Source organism: Oncorhynchus clarkii, chromosome 26 (assembly GCF_045791955.1).
Source record: "Oncorhynchus clarkii lewisi isolate Uvic-CL-2024 chromosome 26, UVic_Ocla_1.0, whole genome shotgun sequence".
Lineage (NCBI taxonomy): Eukaryota > Metazoa > Chordata > Actinopteri > Salmoniformes > Salmonidae > Oncorhynchus > Oncorhynchus clarkii.
Window position 1 is genome coordinate 3801974 of NC_092172.1, and position 12776 is coordinate 3814749.

General features: G+C 40.6%; 1 protein-coding gene across 1 annotated transcript in view; it reads left to right on the plus strand.

Annotated features, from left to right (window-relative positions):
• LOC139384404 (ALK tyrosine kinase receptor-like) overlaps positions 1–12776 on the plus strand; it is a 658145-nt gene that overhangs the window by 542128 nt on the left and 103241 nt on the right. The window contains 2 exon segments of the mRNA XM_071129162.1: positions 4641–4813; positions 6305–6399. Coding sequence (XP_070985263.1) covers positions 4641–4813; positions 6305–6399 — 268 coding nt within the window.

A 12776-nucleotide genomic window follows, 5' to 3' on the forward strand; every position in this document is an offset into this window, starting at 1 on the left:
ATAATAATTAATGACTGATTGATGACTGAAATGTAAGAGTTCTTTAAATCTCTAAGAGTAAATTCGAAAGACGGAACTCCTTAACCTCTCTAGGGTATGTGGGACGCTAGCGTCCCACCTGGCCAACATCCAGTGAGATTGCAGAGCGCCAAATTTAACCTCTTGGATCTCTAGGGGCGCTATTTCATTTTTGGATAAAAAACGTTCCCGTTTTAAGCGCGATATTTTGTCATGAAAAGACGCTCGTCTATGCATATTATTGACCGTTTTGGAAAGAAAACACTCTGAAGTTTCAGAATCTGCAAAGATATTGTCTGTAAGTGCCCAGAACTCATTCTACAGGCGAAACCAAGATGATACGTCAACCAGGAAATGAGCAGAATCTCTGAAGCTCTGTTTTCCATTGTCTCCTTATATGGCTGTGATTGCGCAAGGAATGAGCCTACACTTTCTGTCGTTTCCCCAACGTGTTTGCAGCATTGTGACGTATTTGTAGGCATATCATTGGAAGATTGACCATAAGAGACTACATTTTCCAAGTGTCCGCCTGGTGTCCCTGCGTCGACATTGGAGCGCAAAGCCAGGTGCACTTATTTTTCCATTTGAGAGCAAGGAGAAACCAGGCTTCCACGAAGGATATATCATCAAAGAGATATGTGGAAAAACACCTTGAGGATTGATTCTAAACCACGTTTGCCATGTTTCAGTCGATATTATGGAGTTCATTTGGAAAAAGTTCGCGTTTTGAGGGCTGAATTTTCGTTTTTTTTTTTTTTTTTTGGTAGCCAAATGTGATGTACAAAACGGAGCTATTTCTAATACACAAATAATCTTTTTGGAAAAACTGAGCATCTGCTATCTAACTGAGTCTCCTCATTGAAAACATCAGAAGTTCTTCAAAGGTAAGTTATTTTATTTGAAGGCTTTACTTGTTTTTGTGATAGTTGCTTGCTAAATGCTAACGCTAATGCTAACGCTAAATGCTATGCTAGCTAGCTACTGTTACACAAATGATTGTTTTCCTATGGTTGAAAAGCATATTTTGAAAATCTGAGATGACAGTTTTGTTAACAAAAGGCTAAGCTTGAGAGATAGCATATTTATTTCATTTCATTTGCGATTTTCATGAATAGTTAACGTTGCGTTATGGTAATGAGCTTAGGTCTATAAATAGAATCCCGGATCCGGGTTTGGTCGTCGCAACAGGTTAAATACAGAAATACTCATTATAAAAATTCAGAAAAGATGCAACTATTAAACATAGGTTTAAAGATGAACTTCTTTTGAATCCAACCACGGTGTCAGATTTCAAAAATGTTTTACGGCGAAAGCATACCTTACAATTATTTGAGAACATAGCCAAGCAGACAAATCATTACAAACAGTAACCAGCCAGAAATAGTGATAAAATGATTCACTTACCTTTGATGATCTTCATATGTTTGCACTCAGAAGTCATTCATTTATACAATGTTCGATAAAGTCTCTCTTTATATAAAAAAAAACTCTGTTTTGTTCGCACGTTTTCTTCAGTAATCCACAGGCTCAAACTCAGTCACAACAGGCAGAAAAAAAAATCCAAATTGTATCCGTAAAGTTCATAGAAACATGTCAAACGATGTTGATATTCAATCCTCAGGTTGTTTTTAGCCTAAATAATCGATAATATTTAAACCAGACAATAACGTTGTCAATATAAAAGGTAAACAAGAAAGGCACTCTCTTTGGTCGTGCGCATGAAAAAGCTCTGACACGGCAGGGTCCACTCTTTCAGACTGCTCTTACTCCCTCATTTTTCAGAATACAAGCCTTAAACAATTTCTAAAGACTGTTGATATCTGGTGGAAGGCATAGGAACTGCAATTTGACTTCTAAGTCAATGGATACTGTAATGGCAATGAATATAAAAATCCTACTTCCTGAATGGATTTTTCTCAGGTTTTCGCCTTTTTCTCTGGTTTTTGGAAACTTTAGAGTGTTTTCTATCCAAATCTACTCATAATATGCATATCCTATCTTCTGGGCCTGAGTAGAAGCCAGTTTAATTTGGGCATGCTTTTCTTCCAAAATTCCAAATGCTGCTTTTCCGTGGTGCCCCAGGTTATTGCTCCCACAGTTGATTTCTTCAAAACAAGCTGCTTACCTATTGCAGATTCAGTCTTCCCAGCCTGGTGCAGGTCTACAATTTTGTTTCTGGTGTCCTTTGACAGCTCTTTGGTCTTGGCCATATTGGAGTTTGGATTGTGACTGTTTGAGGTTGTGGACAGGTGTCTTTTGGTGGCTGACTAAATACTTTTTTGCCCCACTGTACGCCTGTTCTGAATGGCCCCAGAGTCTGCAACACCACTTAGCAAGGGGCACCACCAAGTAAGCGGCACTATGAAGACCAAGGAGCTCTCCAAACAGGTCAGAGACAAAGTTGAGGAGAAGTACAGATCAGGGTTGGGTTATAAAAAAATATCCGAAACTTTGAACATCCCGCAGAGCACCATTTGAATCCATTATTTAAAAAATGTAAAGAATATTGCACCACAACAAACCTGCCAACAGAGGGCCACCCACCAAAACTCACAGACCAGGCAAGGAGGGCATTAATCAGTGAGGCAACAAAGAGAACAAAGATAACTCCGAAAGAGTTGCAAAGCTCCACAGCGGAAATTGGAATATCTGTCCATAGGACCTCTTTAAGCCATACACTCCATAGAGCTGGGCTACGGAAGAGTGGCCAGAAAAAAAGCAAGCTGACACGTTTGGTGTTCGCCAAAATGCATATGGGAGACTCTTCAAACAGAAGAAGCTTTTTGACGATCAAAGAAAACGCTATGTCTGGCGCAAACCCAACACCTCTAATCTCCCCAAGAACAACATCCCCACAGTGATGCGTGGTGGCAGCATCATGCTGTGGGGATGTTTTTCATCGGCAGAGACTGGAAAACTGGTCAGAATTGAAGGATTGATGGATGGCGCTAAATACAGGGAAATTCTTGAAGGAAACCTGTTTCAGCCTTCCCAGAGATTTGAGATTCACCTCCCAGCGGGACAATGACCCTAATCATACTGCTAAAGCAACACTTGAGTGGTTTAAGGGGAAACATTCAAATGTCTTGGAATGGCCTAGCCAATGCCCAGACTTCAATCCAATTGAAAATCTGTGATACGACTTAAAGATATCTGTACACCAGCAGAACCTATCCATCTTGAAGGAGCTGTAGCAGTTTTGCCTTGAAGAATGGGCAAAAATCCCAGTGGCTAGATGTGCCAAGCTTATAGAGACACCCCAAGAGACTTGCAGCTGTTATTGCTGCAAAAGGTGGCTCTACAAAGTATTGCCTTTGGAGGGGGTGAATAGTTATGACCGCTCAAGTTTTCAAGTTTTTTGTCTTATTTCTTGTTTGTTTCACAATAAAAAATATTTTGTATCTTCAATGTGGTAGGCATGTTGTGTAAATCAAATGATACAAACCCCCCCAAAATACATTTTAATTCCAGGTTGTAAGGAAACAAAATAGGAAAAATGCCAATGTGGGTGAATACTTATACAAGCATCAGTAACTTACATACAACAGGTTATTTAAAGACCAAAGAGTTTGGCCCACACCATGTTTTCATTTTCCAATGGAAAATGTTTGGCGATACGGGTATCGTCACAGACATAGGATGCACAAGGAGAGAATCTATGGGAGACAGAAAATAGAAAGAAAATAAAAGAAAGTGAAAGAGAGGATAGAGGGGGACATAAAGTGGGCCTCTGAGCGACAGCTACTGAGTTATGTCTGAAGTAAAGTTCAGTCCTATAACAGTGCCTAAAGCTACATTCTAGCTAGCCGAAGTCAGCAGTTCCTTGGCACTGGACTAAAGATTAGCCGTGATTCCAGATTAGCACCTCAATCTCTCTTTACACGACCCTGAGCTGTCCAATTTCCCCTCCTGCCTGCCTGTCTGCTTTGTCTGCTGCAGCACCCAATCTCAAGAGTAGATTGGCTTGGGCATTAGTAGCAGATCATGTCCATCTTCAAGTAATGCCGGGCAAACACGGTTTGACTTCTATAATCTTGATGTCAGGGAACTTCTCACAGTTTTGCAAAGGTGAAATTTGGATCAATGACAATTAAGTGAGGGAGTACGCTGTGATAGAAGACCTTGCACTACACATATAAATTATAGTTTAAATGTTGATTAGAGGGAAACCATAGTCAGCTCTGCATATTGGAGAGACACAAATATAACTTTAAACGGGAGTATTGTTGTTCCATTAGATTGAGAAAAATATGAGCAATATGGAATAGGGAAATTAATACGGCCTGGTGTACAGCTGAGACAATTTATGAATCTGTAGGTGTAACTACAACTTCCATTTAAAGAAAGATACCCTCAGACTGCCTCTACAGTTTTATCAAGTGCAGTGTTTAGACCCAAATGTCTTCCATGAAGGTCTGGCTGGAGTAAAAACTTTCCGGTCAAAATATTGCACTTAATAACACTGTGGGAACAAGTAACTGGATGTGCGCACACTACTTCTAAACTAGTAATTATGACAGTATAACATCGCAACCTGATGATTTGAGATGTCAATGTGGGTCTCAGTCAAGTCCTATGCAATTCCTATTCTGACTCATAATATAATGTGATTTCCCCAACAGGTACGGTTCTGGATGTGTTCCGGAGGTGGCCAGAGATGGGCGCTATCTTTGTGGCTGGTGGAGAACAGCACAGGACCTAAGGAGCAGCGCAGACTGTGGCACTCTGCCAGCGAGCCCAAGACCGAGAGAGGCTGGAGACTCATTATGCTTCCTCTCTACGGACTTGTTGACTGGTAAGGCAAATCAAGTTGCTCCATTGACAGACTGACAAGTGATTTTGCCAATCACGGCCTTTGGAAAAACAGAGTGCAGTGTATGAATATGTAACACGGTCAAAATGGGGCACTGCTTCATTAGATTGTGAGTTCATAGGATCATACTACATTTGAAACATGCATCACGTCAAAGCATAAAAGAACCAGCAAACCACAACGATGCATTGTGTGTTCTTTTAGGATGAAAGAAAATACATTTCGCCTTTCAGGTCCAAAGACACAGTAATGCATAGCTTTTTTCTTCAGTTCTTCCTTCCGAATTTCAGTATTTACATTACATTTTAAGATAAGCCTCCCTTTCATCATGGGTCCCAATGGGTTTATACGATGGGCCTGCGGCGAGTACCCTATTCTCCTTATCGCTCACTGTATCACCCTGTATTTTTAAAACAGGGTAGTAAAAATCGATACAGAGGCCTCCATTCATCCGTCTTTTCCTACAATTAGCACTTGATTTTTTAGTTCTTCAGTGTGAGGACCTGATATTAAACATTTATGAAAAAGAAGGAAAAAGGTTGGATGACTTGTTTCATCTCGGCGTGCTTGATTGTGCTCTCTTTATCGTTGGAGCCAAGCTAATCCTGGTCTTCAGATATTGATTCAGTTTCTATTTCCGGTTTTATGGAGTTTGTTCTGCTCACGTTCTTAATTAAAAGGCATGTCCTTGCACCTTATGAACTCAAGTGTATTTTTTCTCAAGCAAATTTTTTTCGATAGGATTTTGGTCCGTAACAAAAGACAAGGAAGTATGTGAATGTCTTCAGATTTGGCTCACAACAGTAGTCTGTCATTCATATTCTCTCTCCTCTGTGTTCTGCAAATGGAAGAGAAAAGAGCAGTAGGTGAAAGTCACAAACTAAATTTTTTTTACATTTTATTGGTTATTCTACCAACTCTGTGTGGCGCACATGCTTGGGAAAATAGGTCATTCAGTGTAGTAGATTTGTACATTCAGTACAGGGTCACAGTAATGTAAATTGTGGTCTTTGTGGTCATCCATCAGTGTTCTATCTATTTGCATTTTCTAATTGCAGACTATTATGACATGTTCTACTGGAGTACTGGCGTAAAACTCATTATTCAGGTTGCAATCAACAATGTTGTATTTGAAGTATGTATTTGTGCTAGTAGAATACTTGAGTACCACGCTTGAAATTTAAATGTAATTTCCATTTGAACCAGCATATGCAGATTTTACCGCGGAACAACTGCCATTAAATGTCAATCGTGCTACAACGCTGAACTTAAGCGTTATGGATTGAATCTAGCCGTTTTTTTTTATCCTAGTCTTGAATGATACACTTAATTAAGGAAGTTTATCACCAAGTAGATATACTTCATCTTCCCCTCATCGCAAGGACCTGAGTGATGCAGCTTGTGGTCATTGATGTTGTGTTCTAAATCCAGATTGTCTCTACTGTTCAAAGATCAGATTTTGTTTCTCCTCAGGTTCTGGCTCCAGTTCAGCGCTGACAATGGACCAGGTCCAGGATCAGCCATTTGTCTGGATAACATCTCCTTCAGTATGGACTGCTTCCTGGCCTGTGAGTATTTCATTGATGTTCTACAGCACACATAATTTGTTATTTGACTTAAGCCTTTATTTTTTTATGACAGACAAAACAAGGGCTTTGGACCCAATCTACACATAACAAGTAATACATTCATATCTCCTAAACTTACCCACAATACCCGCTTACAGATACCGTATCCTGCACAGCAGTAAATGCACGCTTCTAGTGTATTGAAGGTTTAAAAAGGCTTCTAGAGTTTAGAATTTCCACTATAAAATGTCAAACTTGATTTGCCCTAACGAGACATGTATCAACCCCTGCAAAAAAAATGCCATTAATTATAATTCACATTTTAATTCACATTTCCTATTGCTGTAGGATTATTTTACTGCTGTGAGAAACTGGAAACTATACTGAACAAAAATGTAAATGCAACATTCAATAATTTCAAACAATTTTACTGAGTTCATTAGTTCATTAGTTCATATAATTAGTTAATATAAGGAAATCAGTCAATTTAAATAAATTAGGCCCTAATCTATGGATTTCAAATGACTAGGTAGGGGTGCAGACCTGGGTGGGCATTGGATGGCATAGGCCCACCCACTTGGGAGCCAGGTCCAGCCAATTAAATTAGTTTTTCCCCATTAAAGGGCTTTATTAGACAGAAATACTCCTGTCCGGGTGACTGATCTCAGACAATCCCACAGGTGAAGAAGCCGAATGTGGAGGTCCTGGGCTTGCATGGTTACATGTGGTCTGCTGGTTGTGAGGCCGGTTGGACGTACTACCAAATTCTCTAAAACAACGCTGGAGGTGGCTTATGGTAGAGAAATTAACATTAAATTATTTGGCAACAGCTCTGGGGGAAATTCCTGCAGTCAGCATGCCAATTGCACGCTCACTTAAAACTTGAGACATCTGTGGCATTGTGTTATGTGACAAAACTGTACAATGTAGATTGTCCTTTTATTGTCCCCAGCACAAGATTAACCATTTTTTTCTAGGTAAGTCAGTTAAGAGCAAATTCTAATTTTCAATGACAGCCTAGGAGCAGTGGGTTAACTGCCTTGTTCAGGGGCAGAACAACAGATTTTTACTTTAACAGCTTGGGGATTTGATCTTGCAACCTTTCGGTTACAAGTCCAATGCTCTAGCCACTAGGCTACCTGCCACCCTATGTAATGATTATAATGTTTAATCAGCTTCTTGACACGCCACACCTTTCAGGTGGATGGATTATCTTGGCAAAGTAGAAATGCTCACTAACAGGCATGCAAACAAATTTGTGCACAAAATTTGAGAGAAATAAGCTTTTATGTGCTTCTAACATTTTTTTCTCATTCAATACCAGATAATGACAAAGTGAAGACATGTTTTTAGAAATGTATTCACACCCCTTTGCTATGACTCTCCAAATTGAGCTCAGGTAAATCCAATTCCTTTGATTAACCTTGAGATGCTGCTACAACTTGATTGGTGTCAACCTGTGGCCTATTCAATTCTTTGGACATCATTTAGAAAGAAACCCACCTGTCTATATAAGATATCGCATTTGACAGTGCATGTCAGAGCAGAAACTAGAGGCCTAAGTGTTGTTGTTTATTAATTTACTCCAATGGGGGAAGGGTGGTAGGTTTTGCGGGAATGATAAAGGTATATTCTAAAAGAAAGTATGTATATCTATACAGGTACGTGTATGTACATATGTATGTATAGTGAAGGAAAAACGTATTTGATCCCCTGCTGATTGTGTACGTTTGCCCACTGACAAAGAAATGATCAGTCTATAATTTTAATGGTATGTTTATTTGAACAGTGAGAGACAGAATAACAACAAAAAAATCCAGAAAAACGCATGTCAAAAATGTTATAAATTGATTTGCATTTTAATGAGGGAAATAAGTATTTGACCCCCTCTCAATCAGAAAGATATCTGGCTCCCAGGTAATGAGCTGAGATTAGGAGCACACTCTTAAAGGGAGTGCTCCTAATCTCAGTTTGTTACCTGTATAAAAGACACCTGTCCACAGAAGCAATCAATCAATCAAATTCCAAACTCTCCACCATGGCCAAGACCAAAGAGCTCTCCAAGGATGTCAGGGACAAGATTGTAAACCTACACAAGGCTGGAATGGGCTACAAGACCATCGCCAAGCAGCTTGGTGAGAAGGTGACAACAGTTAGTGCGATTATTCGCAAATGGAAGAAACACAAAAGAACTGTCAATCTCCCTCGGACTGGGGCTCCATGCAAGATCTCACCTCGTGGAGTTGCAATGATCATGAGAACGGTGAGGAATCCGCCCAGAACTACACGGGAGGACAACTTCACCGCATCAAAGGACGGGGCCATGTACCGTCAAATCTTGGGTGAGAACCTCCTTCCCTTAGCCAGGGCATTGAAAATGGGTCGTGGATGGGTATTCCAGCATGACAATGACCCAAAACACAAGGCCAAGGCAACAAAGAAGTGGCTCAAGAAGAAGCACATTAAGGTCCTGGAGTGGACTAGCCAGTTTCCAGACCTTAATCCCATAGAAAATCTGTGGAGGGAGCTGAAGGTTCGGGTTGCCAAACGTCAGCCTTGAAACCTTAATGACTTGGAGAAGATCTGCAAAGAGTAGTGGGACAAAATCAATCCTGAGATGTGTGCAAACATGGTGGCCAACTACAAGAAACGTCTGACCTCTGTGATTGCCAACAAGGGTTTTGCCACCAAGTACTAAGTCATGTTTTGCAGAGGGGTCAAATACTTATTTCCCTCATTAAAATGCAAATCAATTTCTAACATTTTTGACATGCGTTTTTCTGGATTTTTGTTGTTGTTATTCTGTTTCTCAATGTTCGAATAAACCTACCATTAAAATTATAGACTGATCATTTGTTTGTCAGTGGGCAAACGTACAAAATCAGCATGGGATCAAATACTTTTTCCCTCACTGTATGTACGCATGTATGTATATGTATGAATGTTTATGTAAGCATGTGTATGTGTATGTACATGTATGTATATGGACATGTATATTTACCAAAAAAAAGATATGGGGGATTGGAAATGATGCAGACAATTACATTGATGGAAGCAACAATCTTTCCACAATATTACTCTGATCCACCCCTATATATATTCAGTTTTCACTGACATTTTCAACCTCTCCCTGTCCGAGTCTATAATACCAACATTTTAAGCAGACCACCATAGTCCCTGTGCCCAAGAACACTAAGGTAACCTGCCTAAATTACTACAGACCCATAGCACTCACGTCTGTAGCCATGAACTGCTTTGAAAGGCTGGTCATGGCTCACAACATCACCATTATCCCAGAAACCCTAGACCCACTCCAATTTGCATACCACCACAACAGATCCAAAGATGATGCAATCTCTATTGCACTCCACAATGCCCTTTCCCACCTGGACAAAAGGAACACCTACAGTGCCTTGCGAAAGTATTCGGCCCCCTTGAACTTTGCGACCTTTTGCCACATTTCAGGCTTCAAACATAAAGATATAAAACTGTATTTTTTTGTGAAGAATCAACAACAAGTGGGACACAATCATGAAGTGGAACGACATTTATTGGATATTTCAAACTTTTTTAACAAATCAAAAACTGAAAAATTGGGCGTGCAAAATTATTCAGCCCCTTTACTTTCAGTGCAGCAAACTCTCTCCAGAAGTTCAGTGAGGATCTCTGAATGATCCAATGTTGACCTAAATGACTAATGATGATAAATACAATCCACCTGTGTGTAATCAAGTCTCCGTATAAATGCACCTGCACTGTGATTGTCTCAGAGGTCCGTTAAAAGCGCAGAGAGCATCATGAAGAACAAGGAACACACCAGGCAGGTCCAAGATACTGTTGTGAAGAAGTTTAAAGCCGGATTTGGATACAAAAATATTTCCCAAGCTTTAAACATCCCAAGGAGCACTGTGCATTCAATGACTACAGCTCAGCGTTCAACACCATAGTGACAACACATCTGCCATGCTGATCCTAAACACAGGTGCCCCTCAGGGGTTCGTGCTCAGTCCCTTCCTGAACTCCCTGTTCACTCATGACTGCACGGCCAGGCACGACTCCAACACCATCAATAAGTTTGTTGATGACACACAGCCTGATCACCGACAACGACGAGACATCCTACAGGGAGGAGGTCAGAGACCTGGCCATGTGGTGCCAGGATAACAATCTCTCCCTCAACGTGAACAAGACAAAGGAGATGATTGTGAACTACAGGAAAAAGAGCAAGCCCCCATTCTCATCGACGGTGCTGTAGTGAGCAGGTTGAGAGCTTCAAGTTCCTTGGTGTTCATATCACCAACAAACTAACATGGACCAAGCACACCAAGACAGTCGTGAAGAGGGCACGACTAAGCCTATTCCCCCTCAGGAGACTGAAAGGTTTTGGAATGGGTCCTCAGATTCTCAAAAGATTCTACAGCTACACCAACGAGAGCATGGTTGCATCATTGCCTGGTATTGCAACTGCTCGGCCTCCGACAGAAAGGCACGACAGTACAGAGGGTAGTGCGAATGGCCCAGTACATCACTGGGGCCAAGCTTCCTGCCATCCAGGACCTCTACATCAGGCGGTGCCAGAGGAAGGCCCTAAAAATTGCCAGACTCCAGCCACCCTTGTCATAGACTGGTCTCTCTGCTACTACACGGCAAGCAATACCGGAGCACCAAGTCTAGGTCCAAGAGGCTTCTAAACAGCTTCTACCCCCAAGCCATAAGACTCCTGAACATCTAATCAAATGGCTATCCAGACTATTTGCATTGCCCCCCCCTTTTACACCGCTGCTACTCTGTTGTTATCATCTATGCATAGTCACTTAATAACTCTACCTACATGCATATATTACCTCAACTAACCGGTGCCTTAGCACATTGACTCTGTACCGGTACATTGACTCTGTACCGGACTCTGTAGCCCCCTGTATATAGTCTTACTATTGTTATTTTACTGCTGTTCTTTAATTAGTTACTTGTATTTCTTATTCTTATCTGTAATTTTTTAACTGCATTGTTGGTTAGGGGCTCATACGTCATTATTTCACTGTAAACCTGTTGGATTCTGCGTATGTGACTAATAAAATTTTACTTGATCTGATCAAATTCGATCAGTCTGCACGATCAGCATTAGCTATCTGGATCTTTCTCACATTGTGATGCAACCCGTAATATGTTGGAGTAGGAAAACATAGGCTACCGCATGCACATTATGCAGAGTATCCACTGTAGGTCACCGTAGCGACTCCAAAACTAATGTCACTGGGAATGTGGCTTCCACTGTTTTTCTAGGCCTGGCACACATGACTGGATCATCAGCGCAATGTCCCTCCCTAGGATTGGAGAGTGCCAAGGACTGCATTTGGTTGGGAACAATTGGCTGCTCCTGGCCAAAGGCAATAGAAAAAAGCAGATTTCTGCAAATGGCCAATCTGTCATTTTAAGAGGTGCATTAGTCATGGTGCAGACCATCCACTTGAGACAATCCCACATAAACTGAGATATAATCATTGTATGCTTAAAACATTACTCAACACAGACAGGTCTAATGCTTTATCAAGGGTGTGCAAGGAATTCTAAGGAAATATAATTTGACGTCCCCTTCCCATGTGGCATTCCCTTACACACACCCTATCCATAGGCGTTGCTGTGCATTATAATGCATTTATTTAACCCATGTATGATCAGCCATTTTGATTCAATTGAAAACGTTCTACATAGACTTATAAGCCTGATAATAGTGCATTATAAAGGCATGCTTATACAAATTGGTAAAGCTGAATGGCTCTTGGCATTGAGGAAAGCGTTAAGAGCAAATTCTAATTTACAATGAAGGCTTAGGAACAGTGGGTTAACTGCCTTGTTCAGGGGCAGAACAACAGATTCTTACCTTTTCAGCTCAGGGATTCAATCTAGTAACCTTACAGTTACTGGCCCAATGTTCTAACCACCACCTGCCGCCCCAAATATTAACATAACATAAATAATGGCACAAAGTGTATATTTTCAGGAAATCTGCTGCACACAAAAAGTTATCTAAAGCAAACGTATTTGTTTACCTTCTGTTAATGAAATACTTGTTCTGCTAAAGACCCCTGTGCATATTAAATTATAGTTTTTAATCCCGGTGCTGTTAGTAAATGTGTTGCGGATAATTGTATAGCTAATAGGCTATGTGTTTGTAGACCGACTGAGGTGAATGAAGCTACAGCAACCAATGAGATAACGGCTGGGGTAATTTTTGCTTTTTTTTGCTGTTCTCCAAATAGCATTTTAGAGTTTTTAAATTGTATAGAAATGCAGTAGCTTTAACTTGAATTTTTTTTGGATTGAACCCCTCCATTTGATCTAGATAGTTTGTGTGTATGTATTGATATGTAGGCTAC